This window comes from Triturus cristatus, chromosome 2_1 (genome assembly GCF_964204655.1).
Source record: "Triturus cristatus chromosome 2_1, aTriCri1.1, whole genome shotgun sequence".
Lineage (NCBI taxonomy): Eukaryota > Metazoa > Chordata > Amphibia > Caudata > Salamandridae > Triturus > Triturus cristatus.
The window spans coordinates 289,730,022-289,754,387 of record NC_140581.1 but is presented as its reverse complement, the minus strand read 5'-3'; the positions used below and the strand labels follow the sequence as shown (position 1 = coordinate 289,754,387).

General features: G+C 49.3%; 1 protein-coding gene across 4 annotated transcripts in view; it reads left to right on the top strand.

Moving 5' to 3' along the window:
* Positions 1-24,366, top strand: part of RICTOR (RPTOR independent companion of MTOR complex 2) — a 1,453,900-nt gene that overhangs the window by 533,979 nt on the left and 895,555 nt on the right. For all 4 annotated transcript variants that reach the window (XM_085631131.1, XM_085631133.1, XM_085631132.1 and 1 more), the window contains exon 27: positions 12,655-12,742. In XM_085631131.1, the coding sequence (XP_085487257.1) occupies positions 12,655-12,742 (88 nt within the window). The remainder of the gene's footprint in view (positions 1-12,654; positions 12,743-24,366) is intronic.

Below are 24,366 nucleotides of genomic sequence, written 5' to 3'. Positions count from 1 at the left end.
GTTAGACACCTTACACGACATGTTTTGATAAAGCCAAACCATAGTTACCATAACCGTTTAAGATTATAAGGCACTTTAAGAGTATATGGTAGGCTATATCATAGAACAGCTATAAGGACATGGTTCCGAAAGCTGCAGACAGGCTCAGCTCATGCTAGAGCACCATCTCACATGTTACCAAGCACTATGCCTCCAGGATTGTTAAGGCCTGCCATAGGAGTGGCTGATAGGTACACATGTGTCTATATATAAGGTAGATATAGATATACTATATCTAAGCAAGGGGTGATTACACGACCTTGCCCCAGCTGAGTGATCAGCCAGTTGTGCCTGATTGGAAGGCCAGACCAGACCAGGGGTGGCATAATACATTCTGCAGCCCCTGGGAGGCCTAGGGTACACCTATGCCCTGGGTACCTAGGGTACACTGTACAGGGTCCAATAAGGTGATCCTTACCAATTGGTTATGTACCTAGGGTGCATGGAGTCCATTTTAAAGAGAGAGCAGACAGCCTGAGACCCTGAATGGCAGGATCTCAGGCCAACTAAGTCGAAAAACCAGCTAGACACTAGGCAAAAGGTTGGGGGTAACCATAGTCAGATATCCACCTTCCTACACCACGGGTACCAGGAGACGTCGAGGACGACCAGAACCAGGAGGCGATCTGTCCCACGAGGGCTCTTGCTGTTGGCGGCGTCGATGTCGAGTTGGGACACAACAAGCCTTGGCAAGCGCAACCCACGCAGAATGAAGGATTCGCTTCTGTTGCAGGCCAGGAAGGCCTGAGGTGCTTCTCTTTCACAGGGAAGCAAGGGCCAGTCTGGAGGAGCCAAAACAGCGGTGGAAAGTCAAGGGTTCGTCGTCACAGAGGTTACTAGCCAACGGGCAAGCAACCGGACAGACGCGTCGAGCAGGAAAATGCAGAAGGGCCCCACGTAGAACTCGTGGAGTGTGGAGGGCTGATCTTTGGTGCAGATGGTGCTCGGGGTTGGAGCTTCTCAATCCCCAGAGCACAACTTTGAGGATGCCTCAGAAGCTGCGCTGGAAGCAAGTAGCCAATTTTCCCAGGTAGCCGGTCCCACGTCTCTCGTCGCCTCCACGGATCTCAGCTTTGCTGTGGATGTGGATCAGGGTTGGAGAAGACTGGAAGTCAAGGCGCTGGTCGGGCTCTGCAGTCGGTTCCTCGTAGAACGTTAGGCAAAGCAAACGGCAGGTCGCTTGATGGTGCCTGTTTGCACAGGGTGGCCACTCCTTGGCCACAAGGGAGATTCTTCAGTCTTCTTCCGTAGTCGAATGTCGAAGGTCCAGAGTTTCTGTTCAAGTTTCAGTTATCAGGATAATCCAAAGTCCTAAGGACTCCGCTCCCACTCTTATACTAATCTGGGGGGCTGGGTTACCTGCTAGGTCCCTCCTATGGGTGGGACCAGGGAGGGGGGTGGTTACACCCCCTTCCCTTTGTCCAGTTTCGTGCCAGGACTGGGGCTGGAGTGCCCCAGCACCGGTTTGAACCAGACTATGCATGGGACACCTTGTGTGCCCCAGGCAGTGTCTCGTTTCTTTCATCCCTCCCTGCCCCAATACACTAAGTCCTGTCTAGGGTGGTGCTAGCACCTCCCAAGGCAGGACACCTATTGTCCAAGCGTATTGCTGGAAGGACTCCCAGCAGCAGGAGGTCAGACTTGTGTCTGTGGCAGCAGCATCCATTTTGTGATGCTGGGGCTCTGGTTAACTTTAACCGGGTAGTAGGTCTTCAACATGTCTTCTCCCTCTAGAAGGGAGGAATACTATCCTCATCGCCAGAAATGGTGTGGGGGTAGTATTCCAAAGTGTTAGACACCTTACACAACATGTTTTGATAAAGCCAAACCATAGTTACCATAACCGCGAGGATTATAAGGCAGTTTAAGAGTATATGGTAGGCGATATCATAGAACAGCTATAAGGACATGGTTCCGAAAGCTGCAGACAGGCTCAGCTCATGCTAGAGCACCATCTCACATGTTACCAAGCACTCTGCCTTCAGGATTGTTAAGGCCTGCCATAGGAGTGGCTGATAGGTACACATGTGTCTATATTAAGGGTAGATATAGGTATACTATATCTAAGCAAGGGGTGATTACACGACCTTGCCCCAGCTGAGTGATCAGCCAGTTGTGTCCTAATGGAAGGCCAGCCAGGGGTGGCATAATACATGCTGCAGCCCCTGGTAGGCCTAGGGTACACCTATGCCCTGGGTACCTAAGGTACACTGTACAGGGCCCTAGAAGGTGATCCTTACCAATTGGGTTATGTACCTAAAGTACATAGTATGAATTTAGAGAGAGAACAGCTGGGCTGTGGGTCTGATTAGCAGGCCCACAGCCACATCGAAGTCGAAAACCAGTGAAGCAAAAGCAAAAAGTGGGGGTGAACATAGAAAGCAGACCCTACTCTCCTACACAACCCCCCCCCCCCCCCCAAACTTAGGGACATTAAACTAACCTTGACCAGTTGAGTCTTCACGTTCTAAGTGGAAATATCTGGAGAGTCCATCTGCATTGGCATGGTCAGTCCCAGGTCTATGTTCCACTGTCAAGTCCATCCCCTGTAGGGAAATGGACCGCCTAAGAAGTTTGGGACTTTCACCCTTTATCTGATTTAGCCACAAGAGGGGCTTATGGTCTGTCTGAATCTTGAAGTGAGTGCCAAACAGGTATGGCCTCAGCTTCTTCAGGGCCCAAACCACAGCAAAGGCCTCCCTCTCAATAGCTGACCAACGTTTCTCTCTAGGGGTCAGCCTTCTACTAATAAAAGCAATGGGCTGGTCTTGACCGTCTATATTCAGTTGTGAAAGAACAGCTCCCACACCCAACTCAGAAGCATCTGTCTGGACAATGAACTATTTGGAGTAGTCTGGACTTTTCAGAATAGGTGCAGTGCACATGGCCTGCTTCAGGTCATCAAATGCCTTCTGACAGCTTACTGTCCACTGAACTTTCTTTGGCATCTTCTTAGAGGTCAAGTCATTAAGTGGTGTCACAATGGACCCATAGTTCTTAACAAACTTTCTGTAGTACCCAGTCAGGCCCAAGAAAGCTCTGACCTGAGTCTGGGTAATTGGAGGAGTCCAGTTCTTTATGGTCTGAATCTTGCTCTCCAGTGGTTGAACCTGACCACCACCTACTAGGTGGCCCAGGTACACAACCTTGCTCTGCCCTATCTGGCACTTAGTGGTCTTGATAGTGAGGCCTGCCTTTTGCAGGGCCTCTAAAACATTCCTCAGGTGGACCAGGTGATCCTCCCAGGTGGAGCTAAAGACAGCAATATCATCAAGATAAGCTGCACAGTAGTCATCCAGGCCTGTAAGGACTTGATTCACCAACCTTTGGAAAGTGGCAGGTGCATTCTTCAAGCCAAAGGGCATTACCACAAATTGATAATGTCCTCCTGGGGTTGAGAAAGCAGTTTTGGCCTTTGCATCCTCAGCTAGTCTGATTTGCCAGTAGCCTGCTGTCAGGTCAAATGTACTCAAAAACTTGGCAGCTGCCAATCTGTCAATGAGCTCATCTGCCCTAGGTATTGGGTGGGTATCTGCCCTAGTGACAGCATTGAGACCTCTGTAATCCACGCAAAACCTCATCTCTCTCTTACCATCTTGGGTGTGAGGTTTTGGCACAAGAACTACAGGACTAGCCAAAGGGCTCTCTGAAGGTTCAATGACTCCCAGCTCCAACATCTTTTGTACCTCAATCTTTATGCAGTCCCTGAAATGGTCAGGTTGCCTGTAGATTTTACTCTTCACAGGCAGACTGTCACCAGTGTCCACCTCATGGGTGCACCAGTTTGTCTGACTTGGGGTCAGAGAGAACATATGTCTATAGGCCTGTAGAACTTGTCTGCAGTCCTGTTGCTGATGGTCAGTGAGGCTGTCAGAAAAGGCCACACCATCAACTGAACCATCATCAGGGTTCTGAGTCAGCAGGTCTGGGAGAGGGTCACTCTCTTCCTCCTGCCCCTCATCTGTAGCCATGAGTAAGCCCATGTCTGCCCTGTCAACATATGCCTTTAACCTGTTGACATGAAGCACCCTGTGGGGGCTTCTGGGAGTCCCAAGGTCCACCAAGTAGGTGACTTCTCCCTTCTGTTCAACAATAGTGTGGGGTCCAGACCATTTGTCCTGGAGTGCTGCTGGGGCCACTGGCTCCAACACCCACACTTTCTGTCCTGGCTGGTACACAGTCAGCACAGCCTTCTGGTCATGCCAAGCTTTTTGGAGTTCTTGGCTTGCCTCAAGGTTTTTAGAAGCCTTCTTCATATACTATGCCATCCTGGAGCGGAGGCCAAGTACATAATCCACTATATCCAGTTTGGGTTGTCTGAGAGGTCTCTCCCATCCTTCCCTTACTAGACACAGGGGTCCCCTTACAGGATGCCCAAACAAACGCTCAAAAGGGCTGTAGCCAACCCCCTTTTGTGGGACCTCTCTGTAAGCAAACAGAAGGCAGGGTAAAAGGATGTCCCATCTTCGCCTAAGTTTGTCTGGTAAACCTTTTGTCATCCCTTTTAGGGTCTTGTTGAATCTTTCCAAAAGCCCATTGCATTGTGGGTGATAGGGTGTAGTGGATTTGTAGTTAACACCACACTCCTTCCACATTGCAGTCAAATATCCTGACATGAAGTTGGCAGCCTCCTTTGGAAAACCCTCTCTGGAGAATACTCCAAGTAGGGCCCTTGCCACAACAGGAGCTGTTGTGGTCCTTGGGGGTATAGCTTCTGGATACCTGGTGGCATGGTCCACTATCACCAGTATGAATCTGTGCCCAGATGCTGTTTGGGGGTCCATTGGTCCTACAATGTCTATCCCCACTCTCTCAAAGGGAACCCCCACCACAGGTAGTGGTATGAGGGGCGCCGTTGTGGTGCCACCTGATTTGCCACTGGCTTGGCAGGTGACACAGGAGCGACAAAACTCCTTGGTATCTTCTGACATGTGAGGCCAGTGAAAGTGAGGGACAAGTCTGTCCCAGGTCTTATTCTGGCCTACGTGTCCTGCAAGGGGAATATCATGGGTCAAGGTAAGATGGAAGCCTCTGAAACTCAATGGTATGACTAACCTCCTGGACGCACCAGGCTTGGGGTCTCTAGCCTCTGAGTACAGCAGCCCTTCATCCCAATACTCTCTATGGGTACCTTGAGCATTCCCTGCAGCCTCAGCAGCAGCCTGCTGTCTGAGGGGTTTAAGAGAAGGACAGTCTAATTGTGCCTGCCTCAGATCTGCCCTTGAAGGTCCCCCTGTCCCAAGAAACTCAACCTTGTCAGGTTCCAGTTCTTCTAGGACAGTTCCTCCAGGGCTCTCAGAATCATCCTCCTGTGAGGGCTGACTCTCTACCTGAGATAGGGGGGAAGGCACAGCCTTAACCCTACTGCTCTTTCTCTTGGGTTGTGTCTGGTCCATTGTCCCAGGATCCAGCACTTGTTCAGTATTGCACTTTTTGGCCTGTGACCTAGTCACAGCAAGGACATGTGCATCTATTCCCAGCATTTCTGCATGGGTCCTATACTCCACTCCAGCCCACACTGAAGTTTCAAGGTCATTTCCCAACAGACACTCTACAGGAAGATCTGAGCTCACCACAACTTTCTTGAGGCCAGTTACCCCTCCCCAGGAGAAGTTAACAATTGCCACACTATGGGTGGTAGTGGCATTGCTAGCGTTGGTCACTAGGTAATTCTCACATAGCATGATCTGTCCAGGGTCCACAAAGGCAGGTGTCACCATTGTGACACTAGCACCTGTGTCCCTGTAGGCCTGAGCCATTCTCTGGTTGATCAAAGGAGTCTGTCTGTACTTGCCCAGGTTACTGGGACCCACAGTAGAGGACACAGCTATGTCCCTATCACAGATCCGAACAGCCTGAGTGGGTATTTTGACTAGGCCAGAATCCACTTCAGTTCCCAGGGTTAACCCTATTACACCCTTTTGCTGGGAACCACCACTTACAGCTGGACTAGGGGGTACAGTTGCCTTACGGGCAATGGTGGTTTGGGGCTTGTCCTTTTTGGTGCATTCACTAAACCAATGGAAATTGGACTTATAATAGTTACACCAAGGTTTCTTTTGGCCATCTTTCTTTTTATCCTTTTTGGGACCACCCTCCCCCTGAGCCTTTTGGGGGCCTGGTGAAGACTTCTGGTCTTTTGATTTCTGCTCATTACCCTTCTGGTCTGCCTTTTTCTGTTCACCGCCCTGGTTCTGGTTTTTCTGCTTAACTCTAGTCCTGACCCACCTATCTGCCTTCTTTCCCAATTCCTGGGGAGAAGTTAGGTCAGAGTCAATCAAGTGTTGATGCAGCAGCTGGTTTTGACAGTTGTTATGGATTTGTTCTCTCATGATCAAATTATACAATCCTGTATAGTCCTTAACCTTACTACCCAATAACCAGCCTTCCAAAGCCCAATCTACAAAGTCAGTCCAGTCCTGAGTCTGTGTCTTCTGGGTATCCCTGAACAACAACCTGTATTGTTCAGTGGTTAGGCCAAACCCATCAATCAGAGCACTCTTCAGGACAGTGTAATTGTCAGCATCCTCATCACTAACTGTGAGGAGCTTGTCTCTACCTTTCTCAGAGAAGGAGAGCCACAAGATAGCTGCCCACTGACTTTGGGGTACGTGCTGTACTTTGCACTCCCTCTCCAACGCAGTTATCCATTTGTGGATGTCGTCCCCACACTTGTAGGGAGGGACAATCTTGCTCATGTTTCTATTATCATAGGCCCCGTCTCTATCCTTAGGGATATTGCTGCCACCAGTGGGTCCTAACCCACTTAACTTTTGCTCTCTGGCCAGAGCAAGTCTCTCTTTGGCAAGGGCAAGTTCTTCCCTTTCAATCCTCAAATTGACTTCCCTCATTCTGGCCTGATGCTCTTTTCTCTGTGGAGAAGTCATTCCCCTGTGAGAAGAGGCATTGGAGCTATTAGAGACATGGGAGTGGATAGATTCCATTGAAGGGGATCTTCCTCTCCTGCTTCTCTGGTTAAGTCCACTTGAGGGTCTGAATGGGGGGACCCCATTCAGATTCCCATGTAGGCTTAAGTTAGCCTGGCTAAGTCTCCTAACTTGGACCTGGCTGTCTACCTCATCTTCTGAAGTCCCTGCTGACTCATCTTGATCAGTATTGTGAGGGGAGTCTTCTGTGGAGGGTAGACCCTCATTGGTACCTAAGGCACCATCCTGGGAGGCTCTCTGAGCATCATACTCTTCTAAGATCTCCACTAGATAAATGAGAGTTGGGTTTGAACCCGGTTTTAACTTTCTGGAGGTACACAATTGTCTCATCTCCTGAAAAGTTAGACTATCATATCTAGAGTGTATTTTTCTAGGATATCCCCCTACTGAGAGAGAATCAACCAGCTGTTATACCATTTGCAACCCCTTGAATACCAAATGAAAGGACACCACAACAGATATATTATAAAAATAGAATGTATTTATTCTAGTCAAACTACCCTCAGCACTCGTTATGAGATTCGAGGTAAGTACAACACAGTCTTATTTAAGCATACATAAGTCACACAGGTAAGTAATACAGTTAGGCCCTAGGGGCCACGCAAACCATATACTAAGTAAGTGGTATAGAAACCACTGTCACGAACACAGGTTAGGCCTAGGGAATTGCTGGGGCTACACTATCCTATCAGTTGCTAGGCAGTGGGAGGCCCACGGGATTCAGGTGCAGAGTGGAAACACTCACGCGTAATGCGTTAAAGTCGATAGAAATAGTAATATTTAGAATTAAAGAGTTTTAGGACACTTCGGAAGGAACTAGGAGTTAGAGACTTGGAACCTAGACACTAGGATAGTCAATACCCTTGTGAGCACCGGAGTACTCAAGTTACCTAGCCCACGGGCTGCGGGTGCATAGGTGTGAACTTGCGTCGGGTTTCGTCGTCGACTCCTATGGATGCCTGAAGAAAAGATGCTGACAGGCAGTCAGTGAAGAGTGTCCGGTGGATTCCAAGGATGGAATCAGGAAGGAGGATACCTGCAAGCTGAGGGGACAGAGTCTGGGTCACCAGCCAGGAGCCGGGAAGGAACCAGGGAGGAACCAGGCGATGTCGTGAAGATGCAGGTGAAGAGGTGAAGCTTGTCGCAGCAGCCACGGGTACCAGGAGACGTCGAGGACGACCAGAACCAGGAGGCGAGCTGTCCCACGAGGGCTCTTGCTGTTGGCGGCGTCTATGTCGAGTTGGGACACAACAAGCCTAGGCAAGCTCAACCCACGCAGAATGAAGGATTCGCTTCTGTTACAGGCCAGGAAGGCCTGAGGTGCTTCTCTTTCACAGGGAAGCAAGGGCCAGTCTGGAGGAGCCAAACCAGCGGTGGAAAGTCAAGGGTTCGTCGTCACAGAGGTTACTAGCCAACGGGCAAGCAACCGGAGAGACTCGTCAAGCAGGAAAATGCAGAAGGGCCCCACGTAGAACTCGTGGAGTTTGGAGGGCTGATCTTCGGTGCAGATGGCGCTCGGGGTTGGGGCTTCTCAATCCCCAGAGCACAGGCCTCGTAGAACGTTAGGCAAAGCAAACGGCAGGTCGCTTGATGGTGCCTGTTTGCACAGGGTGGCCACTCCTTGGCCACAAGGGAGATTCTTCAGTCTTCTTCCGTAGTCGAATGTCAAAGGTCCAGAGTTTCTGTTCAAGTTGCAGGTTCAGGATAATCTAAAGTCCTAGGGACTCAGCTCACACCCTTATACTAATCTGGGGGGCTGGGTTACCTGCTAGGTCCCTCCTATGGGTGGGACCAGGGAGGGGGGTGGTTACACCCCCTTCCCTTTGTCCAGTTTCGCGCCAGGACTGGGGCTGGAGTGCCCCAGCACCGGTTTGAACCGGACTATGCATGGGACACCTTGTGTGCCCCAGGCAGTGTCTCGTTTCTTTCATCCCTCCCTGCCCCAATACACTAAGTCCTGTCTAGGGTGGTGCTAGCACCTCCCAAGGCAGGAAACCTATTGTCCAAGCCTCCCTCGCTGGAAGGACTCCCAGCAGCAGGAGGTCAGACTTGTGTCTGTGGCAGCAGCATCCATTTTGTGATGCTGGGCCTCTGGTTAACTTTAACCGGGTAGTAGGTTTTCAACATGTCTTCTCCCTCTAGAAGGGAGGAATACTATCCTCATCGCCAGAAATGGTTTGGGGGTAGTATTCCAAAGTCTTAGACACCTTACACAACATGTTTTGATAAAGCCAAACCATAGTTACCAATCGCGAGGATTATAAGGCACTTTAAGAGTATATGGTAGGCGATATCATAGAACAGCTATAAGGACATGGTTCCGAAAGCTGCAGACAGGCTCAGCTCATGCTAGAGCACCATCTCACATGTTACCAAGCACTCTGCCTTCAGGATTGTTAAGGCCTGCCATAGGAGTGACTGATAGGTTACCCATGTGTCTATATATAAGGTAGATATAGGAATACTACACCTAAGCAAGGGGTGATTACACGACCTTGCCCCAGATGAGTGATCAGCCAGTTGGGTCATAATGGAAGGCCAGCCAGGGGTGACATAATACATGCTGCAGCCCCTGGTAGCCCTAGGGTACACCTATGCCCTGGGTACCTAAGGTACACTGTACAGGGCCCTAGAAGGTGATCCTTACCAATTGGGTTATGTACCTAAAGTACATAGTATGAATCTAGAGAGAGAACAGCTGGGCTGTGGGTCTGATTAGCAGGCCCACAGCCACATCTAAGTCGAAAACCAGTGAAGCAAAAGCAAAAAGTGGGGGGTGAACATAGAAAGCAGACCCTACTCTCCTACATGCCATTCCCCCGAAAACATACCTCCTTGCAGACCACCTTCCAGAGGTTCACAATCAGATTGCCGATCTGTTAAGTCAACAGAATCAACAGATCCACGAATGGGAACTACATCCCCAAGTCCTAATACCCTTCTTTCAACAATGGGGCCAACCAGACATAGATCTGTTCGCCACACACGAAAACGCAAAATGCCCAACCTTTGCCGCCTAGTTTCCCCACCTGGAGTCAAAGGGCAATGCAATATGGATGAACTGGTCAGACAGATTTGCGTACGCTTTTCCGCCTCTCCGACTCATTCCATTAGTGGTACGCAAGCTCAGGCAACAGTCTCTCAAAGTGTTCTTAGTAGCTCCCACATGGGCACGCCAACCGTGGTTCCCAACGCTACTGGAACTCTCGCTAGTGCCACACCAAAAACTGCATCTCTCCCCGTCCTTATTAACCCAGAACCATGGAGAAATCAGACACCCAGATCCAGGTCAACTGAATCTGGCTCCTGAAGTCCTAGAGTTCAGTTATCTCAACCTACCACCAGACTGCATGAATATTATAAGAGAGGCCAGAAGACCTACCACTAGAGCCTGCTACTCTGCAAAACGGAAAAGATTTGCCATTTACTGCACTAACAATAATATAAACCCACTGGATGCATCCATCCAGGACATCATTTGCTACTTAATGCACTTGCAAAGATGTTATTTGGCAAACACATCCATACGTCTTCACCTAGCAGCATTAGCAGCTTACTTACAAAATAGACAACACTTGTCACTCTTTAGAGTACCTGCGATCAAAGCCTTCATGGAAGGACTAAAAAGAATTATTCCTCCCAGATTACCACCCTCTCCAGTGTGGAATCTAAACATTGTTCTTACAAGGCTGATGGGACCCCCATTTGAACCTCTGCATAAATGAGAACTACAGTTCCTCACATGGAAAGTAGCCTTCCTTATCGCGATCACATCCCTCAGAAGGGTAAGTGAGATCCAGACTTTAACCATACAAGAACCATTCTTACAATTACACCGTAACAAAGTGGTTCTTAGAACAAATCCGAAATTCCTTCCAAAAGTCATATCTCCGTTCCATCTTAACCAATCAATAGAGTTCCCAGTATTCTTCCCAAATCCAGACTCGGTAGCTGAAAGAGCTCTTCATTCCCTAGATGTTACATACTACATCGACAGAACCAAATCATTCCGCAAAACAAAACAATTGTTTGTCGCTTTCTCTCCACCACATTAAGGCAACCCCATTTCCAAATCTGGGATAGCTAGGTGGATAGTTAAATGTATCCAAATATGCTACCACAAGGCTAAACGCACATTAACCGTTCCCCCTAGAGCGCTTTCCACACGCAAAATAGGGGCTTCCATGGAATTCTTAGGAAACATTCCCTTAGAAGATAATTGTAAGGCAGCCACATGGTCTACAACACACACCTTTACTAAACTCTATTGTGTTGATGTACAGGCAAAGGAACAAGCTTCTGTGGGTCAGGCTGTCCTTAAAACTTTGTTTCAAACTGCTGCAACCGATACAGGTGACCACCGCTAGGGGAGATACTGCTGTATAGTCTATCCTAAGTGTGTGATCTGCAGCTCATATGCCTCGAACGGAATATGCTACTTACCAGTATGCATCTGTTCTTGGCATGTAGAGCTGCAGAGTCACACACGCCCACCCAGCTCCCAGGCACCTGTATCTGTTCCAGCATTGTCTTACTTAGAAAACACACATGGACAGCTCTCTCTTTTCTACAAACAATCTAACGATGGAGTTGATGCCCATGCGCACTGTCGTCCAGTGGAGGAGTCACCTATCTCGTGACCAAAGACGACTTCCGAAGACAACAACAACCTGCAAGCATCCGAGCCCAACACCAGATGGCGATCTACTTTCCTAAGTGTGTGACTCTGCAGGTCTAGAACAGATGCATACTGGTAAGTAGCATATTCCTTTCTTCCATAGGAAACCATTGACTGTTTTTCAGTTAAATTTCTTCTAAGTGTCGATTTTGCAAAGTTATAAATATTCGTTAAAAATCGCCTGTATAAACGCATTCTCTCAACTGCTTACAGGTGCTACACTAGTGCTGGATCCAGGATCCAACACTGACCTAGAAAAAGTAACGATAACCCCACTTACCTGCTAAGTGAATTTCCTCCCATATGATAACATTGGTGATTTTATTAGAGAAAAGTTTCCAAGTGTCAACTTTTAAAATACCAAAATATTGCTTAAAAATCACAACAGTAACTAAGTCGTATTTACTCACCTGTTTCGAGGAACTGTCCCAGGACTGAATCTAGCATCCAGTCTTTGAGTTAGAAAAGTAATCCTAAAAGTAATCAATTGCATTTAACTTGAATCTCCCATTGAGCTCAATGTATTAATGTGTTTGAAATTGTGTTGCCTATTGCAACAAACTATAACTATTGCATTTAAAAGTCAATTGCCATTGCAAAGTATTTAACTAAAGCATCTCATTCTGAGAAAGTATATTTTGATACCTATTGTTGGTTCTAAAATAAAACAACCATATCTTTTTATATATAAACTATTGGCCTAGAGTTCAGTTATTGAGTGTGTGAGACCCTTTGTTGACTGAGTGTGTACAACAAATGCTTTACACTGTCCTCTGATACTGCCTTACTGCTCGACCAAGCTACCACTTTAGAGAGTAAGGTTATATCTAACTTTAGCCTCTGCCAAACCTCTGGGGACTGTGGACTCTGTGCACACTGTACCTATTTGGGAACAGTATATACAGAGCCAATTTCCTACATTTAGTAGTTTAGGAAATGCCTTGCAAGGTGTTTTACCTTAAAATGTTAATTATTTTATTTTTGTACCAGATTACAACGGCCACATGTCTATTTACCAGTTCACCTGTATGGTCAACTGGTGCATCACAAAACTGGCTGTCATTTGTTGGAGGTCCAGGTGAGTTATTCCGGCCATTATTACTTTTCAATCAAAATAAATATTTTTACATAATTAAGCTTTAATATGTGATAAATTATAGAAGTAAGACCACTGCAGTTAGTCTTGAATGTAGTACCCTACTCATTTACGTTGGATTGTGAATACGTACTGGTCTGCAAGCTGGTTTCAGTGGTGGCAGTTGAGAACAAAGACGTTCCAGTAATGAAATGTTGGCACTGGTAGGAAACGTAATATTGCATATTTTATAAATTCAATTTTATAAATCCACACATTCTACTTTACATTAAAATATAGTGTCTAGGCATTCATTTGTAAGCAGCATCGATCCTGTCTTCATAACTTAAGCATAGTTTTGCAGTATCAATCTTATCTGATAGAGACTACTAGCCGCAGATTCCTTCACGTAGAATTATCCCCAGGCATGAGACTGGATCCAGAAACTTTTTGCCACAGCATCCCTGCCCGCCGGGGGCGGGGCGACATCACGCGACTCCGTTTGGGCGTCGCTCGCGTACGTGACGTCAACGAGGTCAAATAAGACCCGCCCTGGCGCGCCCACATCAGTTTATTCCTTTTCCGCGTGCAATCCGGATCCGATCCTTGCTACGGGCCTGTTAGGCCCCTTTTTTCTAAAAATTTTTAGCGTTCGGACTTTAAGACTTGCACGTCTTGTGGGCATCTTATGTCGGCGACGGACCCTCACCTCATTTGTATGTGGTGTTTGGGGGAGGATCACAGCACCACAGACTGTACGCAGTGCCAACAGTTGAAGCAGAAGTCGCGACGGGAGCCCCGGATGAAACTTCTCTCGGCGCGTCTCTCCAGGTCGACATCCTCCCCTCAGTCTGCTTCGACAGACGGCTTCAGATTCGGCCGTGGTCGTCGTCCTCGCCTTTCTCAGATGTCACGTGAGCGTCGCTCCCCGGTGGGTGAGTGTCGCAGTTTGGCCCTGGGGGCTGGTATCCGGCCTCCCGGGTGCGTGGACTCTCCGTGGGTGATGCGGCCCCGCGTGTCGTCCTATCCACCGTTTCCCGGTGTTGGGGCGTCGAGAGTCCAAATGGAGACATACGTGGCGGCTTTGCTGGCGTCTCCTCCTCCTTCCCCTCTTGGGGAGTCGGCGGATCCCTCGCTCTGCGCAGGGCCTCTGCAGCGGCGCCGGCGGCTCTTGCGCCGACTGGTTTGGATCCAGGCTTGGAGGATGTGGTACTGTTGGGGTGCGGCTCCTCTGGTGCACCTCCATCCGGCCACGGCATCTCTGCCTCGCCGCAAACTCCCATGAGGGTCCCTGTGGTGTTGCGGGAGGTCGCCGGGGCTCGGGTCGCATACCCGAGCCCCTCTCGGTCCTTTGACAGGGTGGTCCTGTCTAAGGCCGAGGTGACGCCGCTACGGTGCCGGCAGCAGCTGTACCGTGCGTAGCCACAGAGGTCGGTGGACCCTCCTTGTCCCACTCCGCGTCAAGGCCGAGGGGAGACCCCTCGTCCCTCTCCGGGCCCCTCTCGTCCTTCCACACAGGTGGCTGCCTCGTCGGAGGGCGAGTCGGAGGTTGAATCGTCCCTGTCACCGCCGCGTGGGTTGCCGAGCGGTCTTCGCCTCATTCTGGGCCGCAGCTTTCGGAGGGCCTCGTGCCACTCCCCAGGCCGTCTCGATCCCCCGCGCAGGTGGCTGCCTCGGTGGGGGTCGGGTAAGCGTCACTTCGGCGCCACCCTGGGGCCGGTGCGGCTCCAGCTCTACTCTAGTCTCCACTTCGGTCCCTGGTGCGGGGTGACTTGGAGGTCCCTTGTCCGGCGACGCCAGCTGGTGCTGACGTCCTACCTCAGGCAGCGGATTCTACGGCTCCGTGCTGGGGTCGTACCATGGATTTGTCTTCAGACGCTCCTTCTCCGGAGGCATGCATATTGCTGTCGTCCTCCCGGGAGACTGGTCTCCGTGTGGTGTCTTTTTCACCGGCGTCGAAGTGCGGATCCCCGCCCTTCCTGGGGCAGAGGTGTTAGTCGGAAGAGTGGCAGGTCCCTCATTCTTCGTCTCCTTTTGACTTCCAGGTCTGGCCCTTGCCCGCTCCGCTTTGCCTCGGGGACGGCCGCCTTAGGTTGCAGCTGTTGCCCACGGAGGAGCTGATTTCTCCACCGCAAGATCCTACTTAGGCGGGTGCGGCCATCGCTCACGCGGTGTCCACGTCTGTGGGCATCCTGCGCATGGGTGATCCGGTGGCTCACTTTCCGGCGGACCATCTACTGGAGGTCCTCCACCAGGGCTCTGGTGGGAGGGAAATCTTACTTTCCTTTGAAGGTTCGCTCCTTTCTTCCCTGACGGGGGCTTGGAAGCGTCCTTCCTCAGAGGTCCAGGTGCCTCAGCATCTTCTGCACCGGCACCTCCTGGCGCTGCGTGACCCGGCGTGCTTGTCCCTTCACCCCTCAGCCGCCAGCCCCCTTTTGCGGACTGCTTTTCCCTCCCTGCCGCCGCTGTTGACTCCGCCGTCCTGAGAGGCCCGCAGGCTGGAATCTTGGGGACACAACATGTTCACCTCGACCTCGACCTCGACCAGCGGGCCCTTAACACCTTGTGTGTCCTGGCTAGGGCCTCCTCCTGTTTGTAGGACTCGGCGGAGTCTCTAGGATCTGCAGAGTCCCAGGATTCTGGCCTGGTGGACTTGCGGCATCATGCGTTTGATGGCCGGGAGCTTGCGGCGTTTATTCTCCGCTCCGGACATCTCGGAGGTGCTGGGCCGGGCCATGGCTTCCTCTGTCGCTCTCCGTCGCCGTGCTTGGCTTCGGGACAGAGTATTCCCTGCAAATATTCGGGAGCGACTCATCGACCTTCCGTTTGATGGCAGCCTCTTGTTCCATGTCCCGGCCGACACTGCCATCCAAAGGCTCTTGGCAGGGCTCTGTCCTCCTCCGTCCCCTCCTCAGTGACTTCTGAGTTGGGTTGATTATGGGCATTCTTAGTCTGGCTGTTCTGACTGGGCAGTGTGTTTTCTAGCCGTTTACGTCCTTCCTTTTAACTTTGGCATTGTTGGCAGCTGGACGGCACTTGTGTTGATTGTGTGTGGTTCTGCAGGAGTTGTTGCGCAGACTTGGCCCTGAGATTGGGCCTTCTGCTTTGCTTGGGCTGTTTGTCGAGCCTTCAGCGGGGGTGTTTTTTCCCCCGTGGCTCTTTTGTTTTTTCCTCTGCTGCGGAAGTTCTTCCAAAGAGGGTTCCCATATCTTGGGACTTAACGTACCCTATGTGGGGTAGTGGTAGCTGTCATATGGCTTGCTCTCTGCTAGAGGGTTCTGGTCGCCTTCGGGTGACTGTTCTCCATGGCGTTTAGGTAGGTTGCTTTTGCTTCCTGAGGTCGTGTGCGTGGCCACTCATAGTGGTGGCCGGGGCATCTCCTCCTCTCCCTGCTCCTCTCCTGAGGTCTGGGATGATCCTGTGTCTCCCTTGCCGGGCGTTGCCTACTCGGCCTTCCTGGGTCCTCGGGCTGTTCTTCTTGCTTCTGGCTTCACTGTCGGCGCTGTTCTGGCTGGCAGGCTGCTCTCCATCTGGAGTGGGTTTGCCTTCTTTTCCCTAGTTTCATTGGGTCCTCTGGGCTTCTACTTCTTTTTCTTCTGCTTTCCTGTCTTGGCATGGGGCGGAAGCTATGTTCCCTTGTGGGGGAGTGGGGTGCTTCGGCGTCTCAGTCCTTGCCCTTCGTTCCACTGCTGAGAGTTTGTGAGCCTCTTCAGCCTTCTTTCTATCCTACATCCCCTTGGGGTCAGTGGGGTCCTGCTTGTGGGGTTCCCCTGGCCTGACATGGGTGAGGTTCTCCCTGGTCCTCCGATCTGGTCCCCTGTGGGCCCTCTGTTCTGCATTGGCTGGTGGGGTCCTTTCGCAGACCCTGCTTCCCAGGGGGTATTGCTAGGGTATCTATTCTACGTGATGGAATCTGCGGCTAGTAATCTTTATCAGATGTACGAGTTACTTACCTTCGGTAACGATGTATCTGGTAGAGACTATTCTAGCCGCATATTCCTTCACAGCCCGCCCTTCCTCCCCTATTCTGCGAGGACCCTTGGGTTGGTCTTCGGTACTCGCCTCCCAGTGGGGGGGGCTGTGTCTCCTATGAGTGCCTTCTTTGTTCTTGACGGGTGGCTTGGAGGATGGGGTTCCGGTGCTCCGGTGCACTGCTGCTCTGGCTGCTCCAGGTTTGGGGGGGGATTGCTTCTAGCCCTGTCCTCCCTACCCTCCCTTCCTTCCATTTCTATCCTCTGATTAAGGGTCCTCTGGCCTTGTCTTGCCCTTGTCACTTGTGGGTGGTTGCCCTCTAGGTTGGGGTGGCTTGGAGGTTTCTTGTCCCTCTCTGTCTTGGAACTGGTCCCATTCCTTGCTCAGGATGAGGGGGGTGGGCTTTCTACATGTGCCATGACTTTTATGCCTGTTCTTGCCTTCGGGGCATAGGGATGGGAGGTTGTCTATGTGTGGGCAGATTTGCTGCGCAGGTTTCTGCTTGTTCTTCTTGCTTCACTCCCTGCCCCTGGGGTCTGCAGTGTTGGCACTACCCTGGTAGTGTTGTTAGACACAGTCACTTTCCAATTTTTCTGCTCTTCGCACACTGTTTCCTTGCTCTCACAGTTTATCTGGTGGTTCCGCGTTGTGGTGCGGAAACGTTCTCCGAAGAAAACTATAGTGGGCACGCCAGGGCGGGTCTTATTTGACCTCGCTGACATCACGTACCCGGACGACGCCTGGTCATAGTCCCGTGATGTCGCCCCGCCCCTGGCGCGCAGGGATGCTGTGGCAAAAAGTTTCCGGATCCAGTCTCTACCAGATACATCGTTACCGAAGGTAAGTAACTCGTACTTTTGGATTCACATGCTGTGCATTATTCTGTAATCTAGTGGTTGGGTTTGAAATTCTCCCCTTCTACTCACCCCCTCTTGCTTGGTGTCGTCTCTTTATACCATTTGGTGCCTTGTCCATTCCTTTCCTCACATCTGACTCCTACCCTGGAAGCCTCTGTGCATGGTCGCTCTCTTTAGATTCTTATTTCCACTTTTGGGGCTGGAAGTTGCACAGAGGGCTATTCCAACGTCGAAAGAAAAGAGGATAAGTCAGTGGGTCGTGAAACAATTCTAAAGATTTCAACCTACAATCAACATGATGCAGCTTAGAAGAGGATAACCAGTATGTACTGAAAAATAAAGTAGTAGTAGTGAGGCCCGTGGGTGGCCGGGTGGGGAGGTCGGAGAACACGCCCTTTCGATTTTGCCCCAAGTGCCACCATAAGTTGCCCAGAGAGACAACCATCAGGTTTGCAATCTGGCTTGCTGAAGGACCACAACACCGACGGCTGCTAAGCATGCGCCGAATTCTACCTGAAGGCACTCTGAGTCAGAAAGAAGCAGAGGCAGGCATACTATGCCATGGGTGCTGAAAAGAGCATCTCCTCACTGAATGGTCTCCACCTGTTGAGTGAGCAAAAGTATAACATCAACAAGCGTGTTGCATTATAAGGCTCTGACACTGAGGTGGAAACCATTGAGGTTCACCAGGAACAGACACAGAAAGAGAAACCCAGACAGGTAGCTCTTAATCAAACTGGGTTGACCAAGCCGAAGCCTTAAAATTCTAATTCCTCAAAGGTTATCTTGGCACCAAAGCACTCGTTGACCAAAGGCAAGTCAAAGAGGAAAGAATCCCCAGTCCAAAATAAGGACTCCATAGGAAAGCACTTCTCAAAACAACCATCGGTGTCAGTTGACCGAGATTGGGAGAGAATGAAGAAACCAGCAGACAAAGAAAAGGCCATCAAGTTATCTCAACGCTGAAGAGAGCGCTCAAGCAGAAAAAGAGGGAGCTTGAGTTAGAAGTGGCAGCGATCCTCCAAAAAAAAGAACAATTTGAACATCTCCCTTACGGAGTTTTAAATCCTGTCGAATCATTCAATGGAAGAGAGCCACAAGGAGGTGAAGACGGCTGACCGGGAACCACGAATGGCACCAAAGCTCCAAAAGGAAGATGAGCCCGAAATGTTCTATGATGAAGAAAACTCTAAAACTCGGAGGCTATTCCATTACTCCAAGGTGATGGAAGATCAGTGGCAGTATCTCAATGCTGACTCACCAGATGAAGGAGTCGTCACTTATCCATCAAGGCCTTCCCTTCCAGGTGACATTCGCCATATGTAATACAGTGATCACGAGAGCAGCAGTCCAGTATCTATTCCAGCTAGAAGAGGAAACGACACAAACATGCTTCCAGCTCAAAACCCTCCTCCCTTCACAAAACCAGTGCCAATACCTACCTTTGCTACCCAGCATATAGGACCAGGGAAGAGAGGCGGTTGTAGGAGAGTAGGGTCTGCTTTCTATGTTCACCCCCACTTTTTGCTTTTGTTTCACTGGTTTTCGACTTGGATGTGGCTGTGGGCCTGCTAATCAGACCCACAGCCCAGCTGTTCTCTCTCTAAATTCACACTATGTACTTTAGGTACATAACCCAATTGGTAAGGATCACCCTTTAGGGCCCTGTACAGTGTACCTTAGGTACCCAGGGCATGGGTGTACCCTAGGCCTACCAGGGGATGCAGCATGTATTATGCCACCCCTGGCTGGCCTTCCATTATGACACAACTGGCTGATCACTCAGCTGGGGCAAGGTCGTGTAATCACCCCTTGCTTTGGTGCAGTATTCCTATACCTACCTTATATATAGACACATGGGTAACCTTTCAGTCACTCCTATGGCAGGCCTTAACAATCCTGAAGGCAGAGTGCTTGGTAACATGTGAGATGGTGCTCTAGCATGAGCTGAGCCTATCTGCAGCTTTCGGAACCATGTCTTTATAGCTGTTCTATGATATCGCCTACCATATACTCTTAAACTGCCTTATAATCCTCGCGATTGGTAACTATGGTTTGGCTTTATCAAAACATGTCGTGTAAGGTGTCTAACACTTTGGAATACTACCCCCACACCATTCCTGGCGATGAGGATAGTATTCCTCCCTTCTAGAGGGAGAAGACATGTTGAAGACCTACTACCCGGTTAAAGTTAACCAGAGCCCCAGCGTCACAAAATGGATGCTGCTGCCACAGACGCAAGTCTGATCTCCTGCTGCTGGGAGTCCTTCCAGCGAGGGAGGCTTGGACAATAGGTTTCCTGCCTTGGGAGGTGCGAGCACCACCCTAGACAGGCCTTAGTCTATTGGAGCAGGGAGGGATGAATTAAACGAGACACTGCCTGGGGCACACAAAGTGTCCCATGCATAGTCCAGTTCAAACCGGTGCTGGGGCACTCCAGCCCCAGTCCTGGCGCGAAACTGGACAAAGGGAAAGGGGTGTAATCACCCCCCTCCCTGGTCCCACCCATAGGAGGGACCTAGCAGGTAACCCAGCCCCCCAGATTAGTATAAGAGTGGGAGCGGAGTCCCTAGGACTTTGGATTATCCTGATAACTGAAACTTGAACAGAAACTCTGGACCTTCGACATTCGACTACGGAAGAAGACTGAAGAATCTCCCTTGTGGCCAAGGAGTGGCCACCCTGTGCAAACAGGCACCATCAAGCGACCTGCCGTTTGCTTTGCCCGAAGTTCTACGAGGAACCGACTGCAGAGCCCGACCAGCGCCTTGACTTCCTGACTTCTCCGACCCTGATCCACATCCACAGCAAAGCTGAGATCCGTGGAGGCCACGAGAGACGTGGGACCAGCTGTAGGAAGGTGGATATCTGACTATGGTTACCCCCAACTTTTTGCCTAGTGTCTAGTTGGTTTTTCGACTTAGTTGGCCTGAGATCCTGCCATTCAGGGTCTCAGGCTGTCTGCTCTCTCTTTAAAATGGACTCCATGTACCCTAGGTACATACCCAATTGGTAAGGATCACCTTATTGGACCCTGTACAGTGTACCCTAGGTACCCAGGGCATAGGTGTACCCAGGGGTGTGGAATTTAGTAAAATATCTACTTGTCCATGGGACAGGTAGCTTTATAAATCTACATGTCTTGTACAAAATCCACTTGTCCCTTTGGTGCCTTGATGTGCACCGTCAAATAATGGCAGCACTCATTATAGAAGAGCTCGGATAATAGCCTATCTAGTTATGTCAGGCTCATAGTATAGAAGGATTTGAAAACTAGTGATTTCCGTATTTTGCCTCTTTTCTGCAGACCTACACATTTATCTTTTCATTCACCCACTGACATCTAACATTTCACCTTTACATTAGCTTCCATTCATTCTTTAATCAGCCTTTCACCATTCTGCTTGTCAATCCATCCATCCGCCCATCCAAATCCAAATCCACCCATCCATCCCCAAACATAGCCATCCATCGTCCATCTTTTCGCTCACCCATTCTTCCTCTCATCCATCAATTTACCCTTTCATTCATCCATCTTTTCGCTTACCCTGCAACCCATCTATCTTTTCACCCTTTCCTTCATCAACACATCCATCGTCCATCCAACATCCCTGTCACTCATCCACTCTTTCACTCACATCCATCCTTTCACTCACTCACCCTAACACATTAATTATGGGCTTTTGTCTGCCGAGCTCCAGACAGAAGAGGCTCATCAAGAGCTCCACCCCACTGTAGCTGCTAAAGCGAGTGGTTCACAACACCCCTGGACAAACCTTTCCTTCCAGCTCCAAATCTATCATTCAAACTCATCCATCCCTCCTTCCACTCATCCATCCATCCTTTCGCTCATCCATTCATCCACTTTCACCCCCTCCATCCACCTTTTCACTCATATCCATCCACTCTTTCACTCATCCCTCCATCCGGCCATCCTTGTGCTCTTCCATCTTTCACTCCTCCATCCCACTCAAATCCATCCACCCTTTCACTCATCCCACCATTCATCCTTTTGCTCTTCCGTCTTTCACCCCATCATCCTCCATTTCACTCAAATCCATCCACCCTTTTACTCATCCCTTCATTCATCCATCCATCCTTTTGCTCTTCCATCTTTCACTCAAATCCATCCACCCTTTCACTCAAATCCATCCATCCACCGTTTGACTCATCCATCCATCCATCCACCCACCCACCCATCAATCTTCACATCCTTCCACCCAGCCATCAATCTTCACATCCTTCCACCCACCCATCAGTCAATCTTCACATCCACCCAGCCATCCATCCTTTCATCCATCCACTTTCACCCCATCCATTCACCCTTTCACTCACTCTCTCATCCATTAATCCACCCTTTCATTCAACCATCCATCTGTGGTAAATAAAATTCCTTTACCTGGACTTAATTTGATACAGAAACATAATAAAATAGCTCAGTAAAATGAGAGGCAGAATCCGTGGTATTAGAGGTTCGGAATGGGCTTTATTCCAATGATCGATTATAATCGGTTGCTCCAAGTTCCATCACCACGGAGGTTCAGGAAGTGAAGTACATACATTATTGACAAGAAGTAACTTTTATAGTACATACATTACAATGAAGCGAATGCAGTAGGCGTAACAATTGATAAGGAAAATGACGATTTATCTGCATAACCAAAAATGGGTGTAATAAGGAGTAAAAAGGAACATAATTGGTTATGATGTCATATATAGGTGGATCTATAAGATTATACTTGGCATAGTTGCGCGCGCAACAGCATGACGTGTAATTGACGTGTAACTAGGGGGTGAAGGGGACTTGACATTTAGCTCTACATGTGGAGACAAGAAGTCTGGGGGGTCAAGTCAACCTAATCCCAAATCATATCTAACATCCTATGTTTAAAGAACTATGTTATCCACAAAAGAAGGACTCTCGGACAGAATCTATTCAATACTGACTGTGCGTGCGTGTACAAGCGTCTAAGTGTCTACACTGAATGCGAGGGGGTAGGAATATTCCATAGTAACAGGGCTATGAATTACTTGTATGAGGACAGAGAAGTCGGGCCTTTTGCTTGGTAACTGGAAGAATGTTTACTTAAACTACTAGGCAGGAATGCATCGGCTGAGGGGGAAGCAGATAATTCGAAGGTGAAATACAGTTCTTGGCAGAGAATAGGCTGATGTCAGGCTTCGTGAGCCGCGCAGAGAATGAAACAAAGTTCATGGTCACAGATGCAGGCTCAGACTCGAGGTTTCAGAGGCAGAAGGCAAGAGGAGTTTGATGACAGAATCAGGGCCTACTTGCCTGGACTGTAAAATGGCATAAGTGAACCATATAAAGCCGGTGGCCTTTCATATTTAGGAATGGAATATCCGGCCTAGTCATGGCGGATCTGACAGAGGACATGTTGACGGTGGACGCACATGTATTTGCGTCTTCATAACTGGAACTGGAGGAAACATACATGTACTTGTGACATGCACATAGAACCGTTGGGGTCCAAGATAGGGGACATAACTGACCAGAAAAATCCATATTTCCACATTCCCTCCTTGTCCCCTACTTGCCCTTCAAGAGATATCAATCTTCATCAATCCATTGATCTGTTCATATAGCATCATTTGTTCTTCTTTCTTCTTCCGTGACGAATGAAATCTTGGTGGTGGAATACACGATGTGGCACACAGACCACAAATCGCTGGTCCACATTGTAGACATAGACAGCAACTGAATAGTATGAGAAGGCCAATACCTAGGAAGGATAAAACTCTCCATCCCCAGGCTGATATCACATTCCAAAACCAACTGGACCAAGTCCAAGTGCCTGGGTTCTGGTGTATCTGGTTTACAATCTTATGAAGGCGAGTAATGGCTTTATATACAGATGGCGAATTTTCTGGTATGAATACGCAGCAGCTTGATCCGATGATCCTACAAGCTCCGCCCCTATCAGCCAGGATGACGTCAAGGACAAGACGATTTTGAAGCACAACAATCCGCATAGCAGACTGCTCTTCCGTTAAATTGCCTAAGGCGGAAATAGTCTCATTCACTACTGCTTCAAAGGTTCTGGTTAATCTACGTATCAGCTTACTATTAGTAACAGTACCTATATAGGGAAAGATGCCTTTATTAAAATCTACATACTTGTCCCATGCCGTCTCAGTGTAATCGACAATGGGGAGATCTCTCCGCTCTCTGTTGTGTACTAAATGAATATTTCTGTAATAATCAGGAGGAGCTAGGAAAACAGGTGGCAAAAGGAATGCAATGTAGCAGGTACCATCCCAGTCTAGAGGTAGACGCATATATGCGGTCTGACCACATATGAAGTAGGAGTGGCGATAAGCTCTAAATGAAGATTTGCCTTGATCACTGAATTCTACTATAGTAGTGCATTTACTATGGCCCATATGTATGGAACCAACCTTTCTTACACACAATTCACCCTTCGCTGGGAATACTGACATGGTGGGTAAGACTAGTTCAACTTCGGATACGACATTTAGAATCATGAGATTAGGTGTAAAATTACCTAATCCATATACTTCATTTTCTAGATCAGTTCCTGTTCTTTTGGGGCGACCCTCCTTGTCAGGGTAGCAGACCTTGAGTAAAACTAGGTTCAGGTTTCCCCATACCCAATGATCTTGGTAAACTGCTGTGTCTGAGTCTATGGAATTGATTAAACTAAACCATGCTCCACAGGAGCCATTATGTGTAAATGGGTGTGGAAAGAACGGCAGGACTCCTTCATAATTCTGATAGGGAGGGAGTCGGCCACACACCCAGCAATTAGTAGCATT